This window comes from Physcomitrium patens, chromosome 19, assembly GCF_059467195.1.
Source record: "Physcomitrium patens ecotype Gransden chromosome 19, ASM5946719v1, whole genome shotgun sequence".
Taxonomy (NCBI): Eukaryota; Viridiplantae; Streptophyta; class Bryopsida; order Funariales; family Funariaceae; genus Physcomitrium; species Physcomitrium patens.
The window spans coordinates 3,723,216-3,744,901 of NC_143428.1; the positions used below are offsets into that span (position 1 = coordinate 3,723,216).

General features: G+C 28.0%; 1 protein-coding gene across 1 annotated transcript in view; it reads right to left on the bottom strand.

The window, feature by feature from the left end:
• Positions 1–285: 285 nt before the first annotated feature.
• LOC112295692 (putative sucrose-phosphatase 2) overlaps positions 286–21,686 on the bottom strand; it is a 34,502-nt gene continuing 13,101 nt past the window's right edge. The window contains exons 2-8 of the mRNA XM_090244550.1: positions 3,057–3,393; positions 2,590–2,789; positions 1,960–2,154; positions 1,540–1,836; positions 1,191–1,377; positions 783–1,018; positions 286–523 (exon numbers count right to left, since the gene is read on the bottom strand). Coding sequence (XP_090100676.1) covers positions 978–1,018; positions 1,191–1,377; positions 1,540–1,836; positions 1,960–2,154; positions 2,590–2,789; positions 3,057–3,393 — 1,257 coding nt within the window. The 3' untranslated portion in view covers positions 286–523; positions 783–977. The remainder of the gene's footprint in view (positions 524–782; positions 1,019–1,190; positions 1,378–1,539; positions 1,837–1,959; positions 2,155–2,589; positions 2,790–3,056; positions 3,394–21,686) is intronic.

The window sequence follows — 21,686 nt, forward strand, 5'->3', positions numbered from 1 at the left end:
CTTTTTTGTGTGGAGAAATAAGGTTTTAATGTGCTTCAAAAGAAAGAAAAAAATTGAAATGCCACACTGGTTTAATTGATGAAAATTAACAAAGCAATTTTTGCATTTGACTCCTAAACCTAGGCATAGAATTAAGCAAAATTGTTCTTAAAGAGTATAAATTATGTTGAAGGCCATAAAATCTCTAAATCCAATCAAAAATCTCCGAAAGCTCAAAGTATATGTCCATTGTGGAAATTTCCACAATGGACATATACAACTATCTTAAATTGTATTCTTCAAATATTTGTTGGACAACTTGACCTTGAATTTTATTACTGATATAATTGAACTCCCAACTCTTTGCAATTCATGAGCTTTTTTAAGGAACCCTTCCCTCAAGCTAAGTAAACATATTGTGACAACGGTTCTTGCAGCTCTAGCTCGTGGCTTGTAAGTTGGACGGCTTTGGAACACTGCCTTCACAACCGGTTAGCCATGTCTCGTGTATCAATTTCCACTCCAACCCATTCACGACGTCAAGCTGGCATGTACAAGCGCTACGTCATTACAATTGCACAACTTCGCTTGCAATCTACACGAGAGTGATCACCGTAACTACCACAAAGTTGTCAGAATTAAATGCACTAATATGCATATGAAATTCAATGGCTCCAAGCAATTTACAGGCTACTTATATGAGTCACAAAAACATAAATGATGAATTTAAAGAACACATTTGGTAAACGCAAAGCAGTAGAAAAGCCTTCTTGTGATGTTTGCTATCGCGGTTGGCGTCTTACTTTTGATCTCAGAAGAGCAGTTGTAATTGCGCACGAGAATCGAGAGTCTGCATTGTAGTTAAACTCAAAACATCGTCGGCTCTCTAAAAACAGGTCGTTACTGTGATAATTATTGTCTTCACAAAAAGCATCCAAAAAGTAGTTCTACTGTGAGCATGGGCAATTGAAACAGCATCTCAACCTGCGGATCCTGCATTAAATGCTGGTTTCAAAGTCACGATTCGAGAGCACCCGATCTGATAGACAGAGGGGAGGGACTTAATAACATGAAACTCTTTTATACGCAGCAAATACTGGAAAGCAACAGCATAATTGTCTAGGTTCTTGGAGTTTTCAGACAATACAGGAATCAAAATAATCATTTTTGCCTTGTGATGACCATGGACTGCTTCAATCGCCGAAACTTACTTGATCTCTCCCACTTGTCGAATCTCGCAAGATACGTAGTATCCGAAAGCTGCTCCACCCTGATCCGATCGACCCACATAAAAAAGTGCTTGTCTTTCTTCACACCATACAACTCCCGCAATGTATCAATCTCCTCATAAGGATTTGTTATTACTCCATAGGCGTGAATGTAAGTTGCATTAGGGTCCTGTGCATTGCAGAGCCAAAACCACGTTTCAGAACAAACGTCAATATATCGTCTGCTCTTCAAAGCAATGAAGACATGCACTTCGGGACAATTTAAGTAGTAAAACATCATACAGTTGCAGAAAACACAAATCCCAGAAAGATGCTTGAATGTGACATGTACCAAGGATGATTTCAGACGACCAAATACATCGTCATTGTTTGCAACACCACCTTTCAACCATTGCTCCATCAGCAACACATATTCAACGACCACGTGGGCCACAGTGGACAGACTCAACTGCGAACCTCCATAATGTGGAGGGAATATGTCACGTGGAGACACGTTGGGCTGCAGGTTGAAGTGCTGCATGGCCTCGAGAATGCCTGCTGCACATCTTTCCTCTGCTTCAAAGATATAGGACTTGTCTACCTGAAGATCTGAGTGCCATTGACGAAGCTCATCCATTGCGTTCCCCACCTACAACATTCGCAAAATCGCTCCATTTCGGAGTAAACCACAAGCAACTGACATCAGAAATTGCTAATAAAATTTGTAAAAATAGCAGCGGTGCTGACTCCTAGACTGAAAGTGTTGTCTTACAATAACTCCGCAAACTTTCGGCACAGCGAAGAGCTCGGCATCATTTCCTGAGTCACCACACACAAGCGTGTTGCCAGGAGCGCGCCCCTTAGATTTGAGCTTTTTCAGGAGATGTGCAAGCGCTTGGCCTTTCCCGGCTCCAGCTGAGAGCACGTCAAGGTCTGCTCCTCCGCTGTATATGATCTTAGCATTCAACTACACGGTCGATATGAACATAAACATGAACTCACAGTCAATGAATAGCGGAAAAGTAACGTAGACCTTGGGCGCTTTTATAAAAGAAATGCAGACACCAAAGGCCAGTGAATCAAAGAAATGTCCCTATGCAAAACACATCTCGTGCGCTTTGAAATAGGCACCGCACCTTACGCTCTTTGAATCTTTCCGTCAAGGTACTAATGACTTCATCGGCCTGAGATTTATCCAAATAGAAGCTTACTTTATGAGGCCGTTGCTCTGAATCAGCCCGGCATTGACAGTCCAAATTTGATTACTCAAGGCACCCATCTCATGTAACACAAATCCTTGCCTGATTATCCATTTTAGCAGTGCTCACAAAGACGTAGATAGAAGGTGGCGAATAAGAGAAATTAGAAGAAGCCTACCGCCTTATTCCAGCTAGCGACGCACCTGAAATTTTAAGTTCAAATTTCTGCCCTCCTCAACAGCCACTTCTCGATCCCAACCCTGATTAAGCTCCTCCTCCCACCCATGATCTGGCTCCATGCTATCCTCATACCTGATTTCTGTTCCCACGGACATGATGGTAACGCTGGGCGTGAGCAGGAGAACCTCCTCCCGAAGCTTGGCGTAAAGATCTGGAGATCGTCCTGTTGAATAAACGAGCAACGAGTCATGATCGTAGCATGCTTGCCACAGAGCACCAAATCGCAACAGCGATTCATGGTGCTTATCTTTGTGATCAACCTACAAAGCGAAGGGTGCATGTCCTCTAGTCAGCAGCCAGTTCAGTGCAATCTACCAGACATGAATCCTAACCATATGGCACTGACGGCAGTTCCTGTAAAATCATAATGGCAAGCGGTAGTTTGCAAGAATACAGATTGTTCCACGTAGAGAGGAGCAAAAGGATACACCATGGTATTGTCGAGGTCTGAAACAATCATCAGCTGAGGAGCTCCGGTGCACAACATGCTGACTAGGTTTTAGCTTTTTGATGCTCACTTCCCCAATCTCCGCAAGCGTCCCAAGTTCTGTGTTAGAAATAACCCAATTACTACAAAGCAGAGGCGAATCGAGAAAACCCACACCCTGTGTATGATCAGTGAAAAAATTGGTGCCCTTTGGATGCTGGCATGAATGCGCGAGTAAATCAACGCTTGGGCCATGTTCAGTGACCGATCGCAGGTGATCACTTGATATTTCAAAACTTACATCAGTCGAAAGAGACTCCGAATGTTCCACACAAAACAACTACTCCCTGGCATCCACTTGGAGGTTCCCCTGCTTGGAGTGCATCAACACGCACTCCAACCTCCACACCAATATAAAATCACGAGAAGACAGATGCATCACAGAGGCCTCAACGGCGCCGAAACCACAACGACCGCGTCCGCATTGTCCTACACCCAACTGTACTCACGGTCTACAAACACTTCGAAAGCCTACAATTCCATTGACATCTACCTTGCGAACGGGCTGAAGAGGCTCAGAACTGATATCTTCAACTTCAGCTCACAACTGCGCACTGCAACGACAGCACTCTCACCTTGGAATCTGCACAGATTAACCGGCCCGTGGATCACTCTGCTGTGTTTGACAAAAAAAATATATTGGATTAGATGAGAATCAATGTTGATTATAATAATGTGTTCATATTGGTACTTGCATGACTTAGATGTTTTACATGTATTTATGAATAGTGAAGTAATGACACAACAAGGAATATTTAAACATATATTAGGTTGTGTGTGGAGCTCATTCTCCTAGGAAAAGCTTAAATAAAAAGAGATAAATAAATTTAATATTCAAGCATCTTAAATTTCACTATTTAATCATGTTTTTTGAACAGCATGCATAGTCTTTTTTTTAAATTATATTTAGTATTTTCAAATGCTGTTTTTTTATTCACATAGTATTAACAAATATTCAAATAAAAATGCTCATATTGACCTATCTATCCTGCTCAAATTGCAAAATAAGAGAATAAATCAAGAGCCATATTTGATTATAATAAAATATTATACATTATAACATAAATCACATATTGCATAAATCCAAGTTTAAATCATAATTGTTATATAAGAAACAACTTGCTTCAGTTTAAAATTTTAAAGAATAATTGTTTGTAGATGCAAACAAATACCATAATTAAAGTTGTTGTCTTTATACTTGTGAATTATAGATAGTATAAGAAGCACTCAATTTGTTGCTAGTTGATAATTTATATAATTTACAAATTCATAGTTATTATTATAATTTTGAAAAATATAATCTATTAATTATTTTGATTGTCTTCAATAATTATTTTGCCACACACACATACATATAAATATATACATATTATAATATATATATATATATATATATATTTATCTTATTTAAGTAAAAAAAATGAATATAAGTAAATAGAAGTAAATAAAAACATGTTAACAAATTAATATCATTTATTAGAAGCTTTGAGAAAGGTTTTTAGATGAAAATTAAATATTTTGACTGTCATAGATATACCTTCTAGCTATTAAAACTTAACCTACAAGTTTCTTACTTTTAGTAAGTTGCATTGAAAGTAACCTACAACATATACTTTAGCTACAAGCTTTGTGGTTTGTAAAAATCTTCTACATGACCTTAATAGCTAGTATTTATGGAAGCAAGACTCAAGCTATTATAACTCTTATCAATACCTTTCTTGTCTTACAGTTTTAATTTAAGACTTTTTTAATTCTTTATAATTTATAATAGCCATTTTAATTACTTTCTATCTTACATCTTATTAATTATTAATTTTGATATTAAATTTCTTTTAAATAAGAATTTAAAATATGAATTTTTTAGATTTTATTATTTAATGTTATATCTAATTTAAATTAATTAAATTAGATATAATTAGTTACATCAAAATAATTATTATATATTTTTTAAATTAATATAAATTTAAAATATAAAGCATTTTTAATTATACTTTTAAATATTAAAATGGTATTTTTTATATTAATAAATTTATTTTATATAATTAATATTAGCCACACTTTTTAAAATTATATCTAAAACATTAATTACTTTAGATGAAGTATTAAATTATTTAAATAATATTTTATTTAATTTAATAAATAAATTTAAATATTTGTGTCATATATAAAGTTATATTGTAGTATTTCTAATGTGCAAGAGATTTGAAAATTTTGATGTCTTAAAATGTTATAGTGAAATTCATAGCAAAACAAAAATAATTCTAAAGTTTCTAATAATTTATAGAAGCATGCATTTTATATAAATGTAAGTGCCATCTATCATAAAGTACTCCAAACTTTGCATTCTTATAAAAACAATCCTTGAGATTCTGAAAAATTAAATTTGTATGCTAAATATCAATGTAAAATTAGTAATGTATAACCATATGTTTACCATACTACTATATAATCACTAACTGATTAATTCTGATATTAGATTTGTCAATCTTAAAAAAAAACTAGAAAAAAATATGTTAATTATATAACAAACAAATTAACTTTAAGACAAGGATTTTTATTAACAAAATATAGATATAATATCTATTAGAAAAAAAATTGTTAAATATGTGATATTTGTATGCTTGTAATTCATAACATATAGCAAGAAAAAATTGTCAAAAATACAATATCATATTTAATTGTTCTTATTGCCAAGTTATCTTAGCCAAAATAACTAAAAAGTTATTTTTATAATGTGCCTTTGATGCTTAGAGCATATTGCTAGTATTTATATTTTTGATAAATTAAAGAATCAAATTAACATTTTTTTAATTATTATTATAGAATTGATTTGTATGTAAATTTGATGCCTATATATTACATAATTAGAAAAAAAATCCAAAAAAATTCTAAATCAAATTACATGATTCTAAAATTTATTTTAAATCTCTATGGTTTTAATTAAAGCTCATATATATATATATATATATATATATATATAGATAGATAATAAAAAATAAAATATAATATATTTTAGAAGATAAATGATTTTTAATACTACATCTCAAATTGATATTGCTGTACTTAATGTAATTTCTTTATAGACTACTAGCTAATAATATGCTTTTTTTTTTTTATTTTTTAAGAAATAAATTTAGCTAATATTTTCAATTTGGCTATCAATTTCAGCTTGACCATTAATTTAGGCTCTTTTTGTTTGTAAACTACTCATCTTCAAAGTACTAGGATAAATACAAATATTATGTCTAATTTGACCACAAACCTTAAATTTTATGTCTAATCTCATGACCCTCTATAACATCAAACAATAAAGGATCTTGTTGCATAGATAATATTGGTATATAATTTAATACTAAAAAAAAAAATCTTCTTACCTAATAATGAATTGAATTATTTGAAACATGAAATTGCTACAATGCTAATTGGACTAGTATTTTTTTATTACAATTAGTTGATTTGGATCCAAATTAATATAGGTATTAGCAAGCAATGTAAAATTAAAGTAATTGTATGAATTTTTTTTCCTGAAGAAAGAAGATTAATTGACAAAGAAGATGGAGGATTAAGGTGCCATTGAGGATTAATGTTGTTAATGTATAATACAATATCTTTTGCAAGATACATGAGTATCATATACTAGCAAGGCATTGTAAATGAGGCAATACAATAATTAGAATACACCTCTTTTTTCATATTAGATTATAAGGCATGGACTTTCAATAATGCAAAACATGATACTTTCTTTACTACTAAATCATAAAATTGCTTAATAATATCTAATAAAAGTTTCATCTTTTCATCTTTAATCTTTGCCATCAATTCCTTCTTTAGATGATTAAGATATATAATGATCTAATAATGAATATTATAAAAATCAAGTATCAATACTTGAAGCTATTATTTTAATATCAAGTAAATATTTTTTATATAATCAATGTTGATATTACTAAAGTAGATATGTTGAGAGAACTATGATGTAACAAAGTACTCTTTTAAAGATACCAAAGTTTTAAATTAATGACCAATCTTATACTTTGTGATGAATCTTTTTTAATTATTGTCAAAGACTTTTATTGTAAAAAGTCTTTGATTCTATTTATATAAATATTTTTGTTGATGTATCACATATAAAGTACATTTGCAGATTAAAAAAAAAAAAAAAAAAAAAAAAAAATGATTCACAATGTATACATGAGCAAAAGTTTGTAGTGAGTTATAAAGATCTTTGGTATGATTCTATTAGAATAAAGATTTTTTACTTATTTAAGAGCCCAAATGTAATCTACTTCTTTATTTATTTTTTAAAAAAACAAAAATAATAAGAAAACATGGAATTTAGTGATATTACACCTATAACATACAGCAAAAGTATGCAAAATTTGTTTATCTTATAGGTACAATCTACTAAAAAGATATAAGGATAGTTGTGATTTAAATAAATTAAATGTGATTACATAAAGTTGAATCATGTTAAGAAATTTGTTTTGATATTACAAATATAATCAAATTCATAGTAAAAGACTTATATGGTATTAAAAAGTATAGTAATAGAAGTATAGCCTTGCAATCTTTCACATTGGGTAGCTATATATTCATTGTATATGTTTGTTGAAATAGCTAAAAAATTAGCATTTACATACCTAATAGAGGTTTGCATCAAATTTGACCTCGTTCTTGCTACAAGAAGATTCTAGACATCCATGAGTATACCATATCTAAAGTAGCATGTCATAGTATATGCAAACATATATGTTTTCTATGAATGGTTGTATATGTTGGTTATTATTCAAAACAATAATTTTATAATGCTTTATTATATTATGCAATAGCTTTAAAAGGGCAATTGATCAAGCAAGTATGTTGATGTTGTGGATTAGTTATAATTTTGTCAACATATTATCCCTCTTTGTTGCATTCAAATCAAACTTTATTGTATCTATAGATTATTTTTTTGCAATGATGTAGCCATAGAAAAGTAAAAATTATTGGTTGTTGGTGATAAGATCTTTAAGTAAATTATATTGACTATGAAGAAGAGGATCCATATTGTAAGGTGATGTGTAATGTAAGGTGTCAAGGACATGAACTGAAAGAAGATACATAAACTTGAGATCTATGTCAAAGAAAAGTGAAAAAATGGAAATTCATGTAAAAAAAAAAAAAAATACAAAATAGAAATAAAGAAATATATATATTAAAAAGAAATTAAATTGACTATTGTCAAAAGACAAGGAAACTAGAGACTCTTGAATCTAGACTAGAAGCGAGAAAGAAATTGATAAGAATGAAGAAGGCTTCACTTTTGCCTCTATATATACTATCTACTTAGGATCTATGTGGTGACGTTCTATAGGACCACCAAAAATATGTTAACTTTACATGATACATATCTTGATTTACAAGGTAATTTTTTTATATGGATGCCACATAATTAACTTATTTTGCAAGCTACTAACATAAGTAGTATATGGATAGCTTATTGATAAATTTTCTAATCTACCAATCAACTACAAATATGAAGTCAAAATGATGTCAAGGAAGCTTCTAAGAAGCTAATGTAGAAGGTATTATGAAATTAATTTACTTTTATCTATTTTTATCTATTTATATTATCAAAATAATAATTATAATAAATATATATCCATGATATTATTCCCTCTTATAGGGCCAAGTTCCTCAAGGAGCGGTGATCATATATTAAAAAAATCTAAAATGTAGTAAATTATATTTGTCATGTACTTTGATCTTTGTTGTCTTTGAAGGTAGTTGATAGGTCCTCTCAGCCATCTATAATATTCTTTTCAAGAGTGGAAAGACCACCTTGTAATTTAATCATCATTCAAATCTTTGTACCTTTGTTCAAACAAAATATTTGTAACACCATCAAGAGTTGTACCTACCTCTAATAAAATCACCAAATATTAAGAGTCTTTTCTCAAGTCGTGATACCAAATTCATTGTATCTCATCATCTATTCTAAGAAGAAAATGATGTTCTTATATGTCTTCATTCCTATTACATTGTCTTGAAGTTTGTAATAATCTCAATGTCTCATCCGTTAAGTGAGTAAATAATGACTCTTGAGTTGAATTCATTCAGAATTGATTCTCTATCTTTTTAATGCTATAATTACATAAAAACCATAAAAAAAGATAGAAGATAGAATGCAAACTTTTCTAGACTTTTTTTCTTTTATAGCAAAGATTTATTATTCTTTATCTTGATTTTGATGGATGTTGTTGATAAAAAGCCTAAATTATCTTTATTGCATTTGTAAGATTATTTGTTAGTTATTATGTGCATTCAATAATATCATATCTATGCCAATGGATAAGATATTCTAATTTATTTTGATGATGCATTGAGTCTAAAATCTCTTCCATTTCAAACTCTTCATTATTTTCCACTTCTATTGGAAGAGGTGGAACTTATCTTTTTTTTGATATGTTCACAGTCTTGTATGGTTCAAGAAGAGACATGTAGAATATGTGATGGATCTTCATTGACTTTGCTAGATGTAATCAATAAGCAATTGAATTAATTTTTTCGTAAGTAAAAAAAGGTCCAAGCATACGGTAGTCCAACTTATCACAAGGATGAGTAGTATTGATATTATGACAAAGTAACCATACCTTATCACCTACATTGAATTGTAGTTATTTTCTTTGATAGCATCTGATTTGATCTTTTGTTGTTCTTAAGCTTCTTTTATTTGCACCTTCATTGTTCCATGTAGCTCTAACAAATGATTTGTTAAATCTTCCTCCACAAGATTATAAACTTTCAAAAAGTCAAAAGTATTAAGTCATGGATGATAATCATAATTGAAAAAGAAAAGTGTTTGTATCAAGGACATAAATCTTGAAGAAAGAAGATTTTTAATATACTCTAGTGTCATTGAAGAGAACTAGAAAGTCATTTAAAGATGATATAATATTAAACTAGAATGGCTATTGCCAAAAACAAAAAGACTAGAAAGTCTTGAAGCAAGACTAAGGACTAGAAAGGCATTGACAAGAGTGAAGAAGGCTTCACTCTTGCCTCTATATATATCCTAAATTAGGAATTATATAACAATATCTTATATGACCTTCAAAATATGTTAACTTTATAAGATACATATCTTAATTTGTAAGGCAAGTTTTTTACATATGTGCCACATAATTAGCTTGTTCCACAAGCTATCAATATGTGGTTAACTTGTTGACTAAATTTTTAACCTACCACTCAACTACAAACATATGTGAAGTCAAAGTAGCATCTATGAAGCTTCTAAGAAGCATTTCTCGGAGGCATTATGAAATTTGATCTACTTTTATCAATTTCTATCTAATCATATAGGTATTTACTAGAATACTTATGTATATCCATGATATTATCTCTCCTTTTAGGAACAAGTTCCACGAGGAGCAATCTTCATATATTGAAGAAATCTAAGATGTGATAAATTATATTTGCCTCATATTCTAATCTTTATTCTCTTCAAAGATGGTTGATAGGTCATCTTAACTATTGATAGTATCCTATACTAAGGCAAGAAGACCACCCTGTTATTTGATTGTTGTTGAGGCCTTTGTAACTTCCTTCAAATAAAACATTTAAAACATTGTTGTCATGATATAACACAATAAATAGGTCAAAAAGGTGAAGAAATTATTATATTATAAAATATCTTACTTCAAATATTGTAGCAAATTATCTTAAAAAATAAACAATAGTTTAAAAGAAAGTAAAACTAAAGGTGTAAATACTACTTTTTTATAAAGTAGGCTTCTACTTACTTTGTAAAGCCATAAATAAGATACAATGAGGTAGATTAGTAAAATAAAGCATATAAACATATGTAAAAAGAAGTTAGAAGTTGATTTTAGTAAAAATTAACTCAAAAGAGTAAAATTTGATACCTAGAGAAGACCAGTTATCAACTTAGGTCGAAATCAAATCCCAAGGTACAAAATCAAGCTCCTATAGTAATTTAAGGATTCTTTTACAAATTAAAGAATAGAATTAAAGAGAAAACTTGAAAAGATTTTTTTAAATATTAATTTTGAATGATTTAAGTGTGTAATAACTTTGTAAGAGCTTTGCAAAGTCATAGTTGGTTTGTGTGGCTCTAGAATTTTTGAAATAAAAAAAAGTATTATATTTTGGAGAATTTAATAAGTTTGGTAGTAGATCTATGGTTTGAAGTTTGAAGACTTACGAGAATAATTTTTTGAATTATATGCTATAAATTTGAACTTGATCAAATAGTTGAATTGAAGATTATTGAATTTTAAGTAGGTTGAGGTCTTTGAAATTAGACTTTAAGAGGCAATTAGAATTTCTAAGATCTTTAGAAATATACTAATTAGATTGCAGTATAATTTATATGTAAAGATAAGAGACTTGATTTGCTATACATATGTAAAATTTGAGGATAATTTGATGGTTTAAAAAGGAGATATTGGCATTGGAAATTTAATATTTAGATTGGAGTAAGAGGCTAGCCAATACCTAAGCAAATTTTAGGATTTTTCTTTTATTTGTTAAGTATGATTATCTTCAAATGTTATATGCTTGTTATTAACTTAATTGTTGAAAAGTGTGTAAATTTTTAAGCAAGATCAATGTTTGATTGATAGTTATTGAGGTTCTAAATAATACTAAGATTAGATTGAATTGGTTAAGATTTAGTTCAAGGTTTAGGTTTTGTTTAGGATTTGATTTAGGATTTAGGATTTGTCTAAGATTTGAGTGAAGATTTAGGATTTGTCTAAGATTTGATTTAGAGTTTAGAATTTTTCTAAAATTTGATTTAAGGTTTAAGATTTATCTAAAGATTGATTTAAGATTTAAGATTTATCTGGGATTTAATTTAGGATTTGTTTAGGATTTAATTAAAGTCTATTAAAGTTTCAACAAGGGTTAAATTAGAACTTAATTGAGATTTATTTAAGATATATTCTTCATTATTCTAATATTTTTAGAATTTCTTAAGAATTCTTTTAAGATTTATTGTGGATTTTCTTTCAATTCCTTTAATATTTCTTATTTTTTTTTTTATAATTTTTTTAAGGTTTCTTTTGAATTTGATTAAAGCTTGTTTAGTATTATTAAGATTTAATTAGAGTTTATTTAGTATTCCATTAGAATTAAGATTTTGTTATAGAAATTTCCATTCTATCTTTTATATGCAGGTATCTGGTACATTCTTAAGCAAGACTTCACATAATACAACATTGTTAAGAGTTGTTCCTACCTCTAATAAAATCATCAAATATTGAGAGTCTCTTCCAAAGTTGTGATATCAAACACGTTGCATCTTGCTATCTATTTGAGGATGGACATGTCATTCTTGAAGATCTTCATCTTGATTTTATCATCTTATAAGTTGTGAAAATCATAATATTTTATTTAATAAATCTATAAATAAAAACTCTTGAGTTGAAAGTACTGGTTGTTGGTTCTACATCTCTTTACATCATAAATACACAGAAGCTACAAAGAAAGATAGAAGGTAGAGTGTTATCTTCTTTTGATTTTGTTTCTTTTATAGTAAAGATTTGTTATTCTTCATCTTGGTTTTTGATGGATGTTATTGATGAAAAGTTTCAATTATCTTTGCTTTATTTCTAAGATTCTTTGCTTGCTTCTATGTGCATTCATTATTATCATATCCATACCAACAAATAAGATATTCTAACCTATTTTGGTGCCACCTTGAATCTAAGCCTTAGATTATTATCCTCTTGTATAGGAAAAAGTGGTATTTATCTTTGTCAGCTAAAATAAACCTCTACTAATTGGAAGTTTATTGTAACTCATAATAAGTGAATTAACTATGTGAATTTTAAAATAAAGCTATTATTTAAAAAACCACAAACTGATTGAGAAAAATCCGAGGCCTCTCAAACCCTTTTGACTATGGAAATGATTGGTGACTATTAATTGCAAAGGGGCACCTTTTAAACCACAATAAGCACCATCTAAGATACAAATCCAATGCTCATATGTTACTCAAGTTCAAAATGAGATAAAAGATCAAGAAAGAAGCAAAAAAATAAGATTAGGATTAGGGTTGAAACCACACTTTGGTATAGCTTTGCCATCATCAAAAGAAAGAGAGAGATAGGATTGGGAAACCAAATCACTCTTATACAATTGAATGGTGGCTTGTGGAAGGGTGGCCACATCTCTACCCTTGATCTTTAAGATCTCTAATGTAGATCTATAGCCTTCCTTCATCCAAGAGCTAATTTCGTTACTCAAGCTGATGGCTCTTATAAGTGAGAAAAAAAAAACACTTTTTGATAAATCTAATTTAATCATTATATTTAAAATATATTTTAATACTAAGATTGACTACTCACATGCATCAATATATGCTCTTTTGTAACTTTTATGAAGTTTTTTTACTTACAAGGATTTAAGAGATATTTGTAAAATTCTTCAAAAAATGAGAATTTCATTTCTCTACTTAAAATTTAAAGGAAAGAATGCTGATCTTGTTTTCTTCACTCCACATGGTGCATGTGATGCCTCTATTGCATTTGAAAGGCTTCTATAAATTAAAAGAATCACTTTACTACTTAGATTTGTTGAATTTGAAAAAAATCTTCAAATCCATCATAATTAAATTTTATATATATATATATATATATATATATATATATATATATTTGATACCAAGACTACTTCCTTTGTAATTTCTCTACTACTAGCTAACTAAAAAAATATAGTCTTTATAGTTTTTTTCTTACTAAACTCTATTTTAGATTGCATATTTACTATTAGCAATCTATTTTCTATTTTTTCCTAAAATTTTAATATTAACTCATAAAATTTTTATTTTAAGCATAATAAGTACATTTTTTATACTAAATATCAAAGTGAGTAAATTCAATGGCTCACAATCTTCTTCTCAAGATGTTCATTGTCTTATATGGCTCAATAAGGGACACAAAAAATATAAGATGGATCTTCATAGACTTTGATAGATATTATCAATAAGCAACATAATTGACTTATTTATTAATAGAAAAAAATACAAGGCTACAATAGTCCAACTTATCATAAAGATGAGTAGTCTTGATATTATGACAAAATAACCATATCTTGTCACCTACATTGAATTGTAGTTGTTCCTTACGATAAGCATTTACATTAATTTTTTTGTTGTTCTTCAACTTCCTTTAATTGCACCTTTATTGTTGCATGTAGTTGTGACAAATAATTTATCAAATCTTCCATTGTAGGATTATCAACTATTAAAAAGTCAAAAGTATCATATCATGGATGATAACCATAGTTAGCAAAAAAAGATGTTTGTTGAGTGGAAGAATATAAAAAATTATTGTACACAAATTCTACCAATGGTAAAAGAGTTGTATAATCATCTTGATAATAGTTAATGGTATATCTCAAGTATTATTCCAAAATTTAATTCACCCATTCTATTTGCCTATCAGTTTAAGAATGAAAAGCCAAAGAGAGCTTTATATCCACTTTTAAAATCTTGAAAAGAGTATTTCAAAATCTTGATATAAATTAAATCCTTCTATACAATATAATATCTTTAAGTAATTCATTTTCATGATATAATATAATTATATGCTGAAAATATAATCAAAAATAGATTTTTAATTAATATCTAATCATCTTGATTTAATAATAATTCAAGATATTTAATCATGGCTTTTATAATAGCCTTTTAGTTTATTTTCTTATCTTAATAGTTAGTAAGTTAAAAGTTGGTTAATAATTTTACCTTTTCATTTGTAGAGATTCTTTTATTGTCTTAGAAAGGCCATAAATTAATAAAAATAAGTTAAAAGAGATAAATAATTAGCATGGTTAATATTAGAGTTAAATTGAAAAAATGATTGGACTAAAAAATTCCTTGGATAAATTAGATCGATACCTCGGGGTTGACTATTTGTGAGACAGGGTTGAAATCAAACCTTAAGCCACTAAAACAACAACCTAGGGCAAAATAGAGAGGTATTTGAAGATCGGTGATTAAAATTAGAGAATTAGCTTAGAGTTTGTATCAAAGATATAAGACTTATTTTCAGAGGGTTTGATTTGACTTTGCAATTATTATTCAAAATCATGATTTGTATTAGTCACTTGGGATTTATGCAATACAATTAGAGCTAGTACTTTCAACTACTTCATAAAATTGGAATCACATCTATATTTCAAAATTTAATAGTTCTAGATTAATTAGATTTACTAAGTGTATGTAAATTTTTATGATAATCTAATAGTACAATTAGGAGAGTTCTAGGTTTTGGTACAAGAAGCTATCAGAAATTGGCAGTCTAGGAATGGATAGGAATTCTATAATATTTAAAGATCTACCAATTAAATCAAAGTAAAATTTTTCATGGTATTAGAAGACTTAAAGATTAAGCTACTTATTAATTTTTAGTTGAAGTTAATAGTTAAAAAAAGAGAAATCACTACTAAAACATTTGTATCAACTTTTAAGTTGGTGTCCAAGTAACATCAAAGTAGTTTTGGGTATTTTTCACAATTTGTAAGTTAGATTGAAGTAAATTATTTTTAAGCAAATAGAAGACTTAAAGTGGCATTTGTGTGCAAATTTTTTTTTCCAAGTAGATAGTTAGATTAGGAGCTATAACTCACTAAAGCTTACTAATTAGAATTAAGGCTTATAAAGAAAAATCAAAATTATCTAATTATAAAAGTAATAAGATAATTGGAGTTTATGTATAGTTGAGATTAGTAAAAAGAGTGTTTTTGAATATTTTGTATTAGACTTAAGCACATTTGAATTAAAATTCAAATTATATTCTTCTTATAAAAATAAAATATATTAGGATTCTTCGATACTTGTAAAATGCAATTCCACCTTCCTCAGCCATATATTTGATGCATTTCTAAATAGAACAAATTATAATACGACACTGTAATAGCGATAGATGTTATTAAAAAAAAAACTTAGTTATTTCTTTACCTATAATAGATTTTGTACATGGTATAAAATATGCCATCTTACTAAAATAATCTACTACCATGAATATAGAATCATACAAATCTAAGATTAAAAGATCCTTGATAAAATCTATAGAAATGGAAGACTATAGTTATGTTGGAATAGGTAAAGGCTAAAAAAGTCTATAAAGTTGATAGCAAGGAATTTTGGATCTTGAATAAATATTACATGATTGTACAAAGTCTTTGATTATCTTCCATATTTGAGGCCACCAAAAATCTCTCTATATTAATTCTAAATTCTTGTTGTATCTAAAATATCTGATTGTTGAAAAGTCATGAAAAGTTTGAAGAACACATAATTGTGCCCTATTTTTTAGAATATATAATTATTCTCTCAATATAGATTAGTTTGTTCTTAAACTCAAACTTTAAAGTATCATGAAACTTAAAAGGATTATTTTTGATATCATGGATAAGAAGATCAGAGGACATACTTGATTGAATTTGCTTAAAAAATGTTGAATCAAAAATTAATGTTGATTTTATTGTTGGAAGGTGAAAATGCTCTAACTTCAAGAAAATTATTCTTTATTAATCAAAAGATATATCTCTTTCTTTTGATACAAGATAAGAACATCTAAATAAGATGTCTAATAAATCTTTATTTTTTTTTGAGTCAATAAGTGATCTTGAAATCAAATCTTAATAAAGATATGTTTCAATAAGCTTGGCGATGATTTAAAACACATGCTGACATGAAATATTTGAGATTCTTGTGATCTATATATATATATATATATATATATATATGGCAATTAGACTCAATATACCTTCTAAGTAATGATGCCATTCTTAAAATGAATTTATAATTACAAAGAATTCTTTGTAGCGGATCTCATAATTAATCTTGATTATTAAAAATATTTTGGAATAAAAAGCTATTAAATTGAATTTATTATCTACTTCTATTTTTGATAATATTGCATCCAAGGCAAAGTGTGATGTATCTATTTCTATAAAAAATACCTTGTAGAAGTCAATACAATATAAGATTAGTACAAAAATAAATTCTTTTTTATTCCACTTAAGTTTGTCTTTACAAGTCAAATATATAAATAGAACTTCAACTTGAGAAAAATTCTTGATGAAGATCCAATGATAATTGATAAAGTCCAAAAAGCATTGCACATCTCTTATTGTTCTTGGAATCTTCTAATTCATGATAGTTTAGACCTTCAAATCCATGATTAGCCTTTTATTGGAAATAATATATCCTAGGAAGTCAACTTGAATAATGTAGAATTCACACTTTTCTAATTTGGCATATAATCTTGTATGTCTAAGTTTTTGTAATACACAACAAACATAAATTTCATACTCTTTTGTGTTCTTAGAATATATTACAATGTCAATCAAATAACAAACAACAAAATCATCAAGAAAATCATAAAATATATCATTTATTAGATGTTGAAAAATAGTTGGTGCATTTGTGATTCCAAAGGCATAACATTATATTGAAAATATCCATACCTGATTTGAAATGTAATTTTTCATTCATCTCTTTTTTTAATGCATATTAGATTATATGCTCCTTATAGATCTATTTTTATATTGATCTTTATTTGATTTAATTAATCAAAAAGTCTTAAAATCAAATGTAGAGAATACTTATTTTTGATGCTGATCTTGTTGAGTCCTCAATAATCCATACCTACCTACAAAGATCCATCTTTTTTCTTCACAAAAAAGATAGGAGTTCTAGCTAGAGATTTAGAATAGCATATGAAATTCTTATCCAAGTTCTTATCAATGTACTTCATAACTTTTTTTATAATAGGCTATAGATTGGTCCAAATGGTGGTTGAGCTCCTTCATAAAGATCAATTGAATAATCATAAGGATGATGCTCTAGAAGAATATTTGTATTTTTTTAAAATAAAATCTTGATATTAGCTAAAAATATCACTTGACATCTTTTTGCTATAAAAAATAGATGTAGCATATAAAGCAAAAGATAATCTTTCCTTTGCGGCATGTATAAAAGCTCTTATATCTACTAGAAAGGTTTGGATATACTAGACTGATGTATTTTTACTTGATTAATGGAATTTTGGATTAAATTATTAGAAAAATTAAGGTTATAAGAAATCTAATCTATTTGAGGATTATACCTTTTTAATAAAGATAATCTTAAAATAAATGGATTGAATAGAAATCTTATTATGTTAAATATTACTATGCTATTATGATCTTTAATTGCTATATTTAAAAGAATAATGTCATGCATAACATCTCTAAAAGAAAGTAAACTACCATCTATGACTTCTACATGTATAGGTTTAGTTTATTTGACTAATGTTATTTCTTATTTTTTGACTAATGATATCTCTTATTTTTTGACAAAATTTTTGTTTATAAAATATACACAGGCTCTTGAATCTAACAAAGCTAAGATTTTTTTGATTTTTTAGTCCTAAATAAATCTTTGAAATAATTTATTACTTAAGCCATTGTATACAACAATTGATTATTTGAAAGATGTCAAGAATAAAGTTTTTGCTAGAAAGGAACAAATCAAATAATGATGGCAGCTCCTAAGTTTTCAAATTCTCATTCATCAAGGCCAGAACCAATGCAAATTAATATGGTACATTTTAAATTCCTTACAAAGGAAAAAAAGGTTCAACAATGTCAAGAGGGCATTGTTAATAACAAATCTTTGACATTATTCTTCAACCCATATCAAAATTGATTGATAAGGGCTTTGTCATTTCAGTCCATGTCTTAAGTAAGGTTTTGGAATTCAATAGCATATATGGTAGTTGACCATGATCCTTGCTTTAAAGATAAGAGCTTAATCTTTGCTATCTTTTCTCAATCACTTTCTTTGAATATTGCCATAAATACTTCTAAAAAGGAATTCAAATTATAAAAGAGTCACAAATCTTTTTTCATTAAAAGTATAAACTAAAAAAAAATACTTCTTCATAGAAATCCAATTTCTTATAAATCCAACTTGAATAAATCCATCCGGATATTAGAAATGATGCAATCTTAAATAGAACTTGAATTGTTATAAAAATCTTTGAAATTTTGATTTTTTTCCATCAAACTTCTGAGGCATATTAATTCTTATCCCCATTATACTTGTAGAAGTATAACTTCCTAGATTTAATTGTAAAGTTGATCTACTTGCTTCTTTCAACTGCACAACTTTTTGTCACAGACTTTGAACTTCTTCCATATGTGTAGGAATAGTACTTCTATGATTTACATTGGAAATATATGAGATTTCTATTCTTAGATTATTGACAAGCTCATTAAATCTATAATAGTTGCAAATCTATTTTCTCTTCCATGCAGAGTAGCATCCATAATCTTTCTTTCTATGAACAACTCAAAAAAATTCAAATAGTTTAATTAAAAGAAGATAATCTGAAACCTCTAATAACAAATAAATAATTTCACAAAGAAGGGTAATCTACTCTCTTTATAAAAAAAAAATCAATATTAGAAAATAAGAATTTTTATTCCAAAGTAGATAGTCTGCAATCTTCAAAACTCAACAATAGAAGTGGAATAATTCACTCATTTTTAAAATATGACAAAAATAGTAAATTAGTATTCTTATCAAATTTTCAAGGATATGAAACTTGAAGAAAGAAAATCCTTAATACACTCTTTTGTTACTAAAGAGAACTAAAAAGTCACTCAAAGATGATATAATATGAAATTAGAATGGCTATGGCCAAAAATAAAAAGACTAGAAAGTCTTAAAGTAAGATTAAGGACTAAAAAAGTATTGAAAAGAGTAAAGAAGGCTTTATTATTGCCTCCATATATATTCTAAACTAAGAGCTATATAACAATGTCCTATATAACCTCCAAAACATGTTGACTTTGCAAAATATATATCTTAACTTATAAAACAAGTTTTTTATATGTGCACCACATAGTTAGCTTGTTTTATAAGCTATTAATATATGATTAATTTATTGATCAAGTTTCTAATCTATCAATCAACTACAAATATATGTAAAGTCAAAGCAGCATCTATGAAGCTTCTAAAAAGTTTCTTTAAAAGATATTATAAAATTTTATCTACTTTTATCTACTTCTACCTAATCATATAGATATTTATTAGAATACTTATGTATATTTGTGACAGTTTATTATAAAGAAGAATGCATCATATTATTTTAAGCAAACTTTATCAATAGCAAGAGGATTTTTCAATTGTCTTATCAATAATTGATAATACATCTTAAGTATTTCTCCAAAATTTGATTTACACACTTTGTTTGTCCATCAATTTGAGGATCAAAGGCCAAAGAAAGCTTTATATCTATCTTTAAAATCTTAAAAAAGATTTTGTAAAATCTTGATACAAATTGAATCCATCTATCTAATATAATATCTATTGGCAATCTATGATACTAATAGATATTGTCAAGAAAAAACTTGGTAGTTTTTTCTTTTATGATAGATTTTATATATGATATAAAATATGCCATTTTGATAAAACCATCTCCTATCATAAATATAGAATCATACAAACTTGAGACTAATAGATCTATAATTAAATCCATAGAAAGAAAAAACTATGATTGTTCTAAAATAGGTAATGGTTGAAGAAGTCCATAAAGTTGATGACGAGGAGTTTTTGACCTTCAATAAATATTACATAATTCAAAAAAATCTTTTACAAACTTTAAATTTTGTAGCCATTAAAATTTTCTAGATATTAACTCTAAAGTCTTATTGTATTAAAAATATCCTGCTGCTGGAAAGTCATGATGTACTTGAAGTAGACATAAATATACTTCTTCTTCTAGAATATATAGATATCCTTCAAAATAAAGTAGGTTGTTCTTGAACTTGAACTTAGAAGTATCACAAGACTTAAAAGAAGTATTCTTGATATCATGAACAAGACGATCAAAGGACATACTTGATTGAATTTGCTTAAAAAAAGTTGAATGAATGATCAATGTTGATTTCATTACTTGAAGATAGAATTATTTTAGCTTCAATAAAATTATTCTTTGTTAATCAAAAGCTACATCTTTTTTTTTAGGTATAAGATAAGAATGTCTAAAAAGAGTATTGGAAAAATCTTATTATTTTTTTGGCCAATAAATAATATTGAATTCAAATCTTGACAAAGACATACTCGAATAAGCCTGGCAATGATTCAAAATAAATACTAACAAGAAATAATTGAGGTTCTTAAGATCCATATATATGGTGACTAGATTGGAAGTGTCTTCTAAATAATGATGCCATTCTTAAAAAGAATCCACAATTACAAGAAATTCTTTGTCATGGATCTCATAGTTAATCTTGATTGTTAAAAATTTCTTGGAATAGAAAGTTTTAGGTAGAACTTGTTATCTTCTCCTATTTATGACAAAATAACATCCATAGTAAAATCTAGTGCATCTATTTCTATAAAAAATACCTTCAAAAGTTGATACAATATAAAATTGGTATAAAAATAAATATTGACTTCAAAGCTTCAAAAGATGCTTTTGCTTCTTTTCTCCAATCAAGTTTGTCTTTGCATGTAAGAGGTGTAAGAACAATCGCAACTTGAAAAAAACTCTTCATGAAGATCCAATAGTA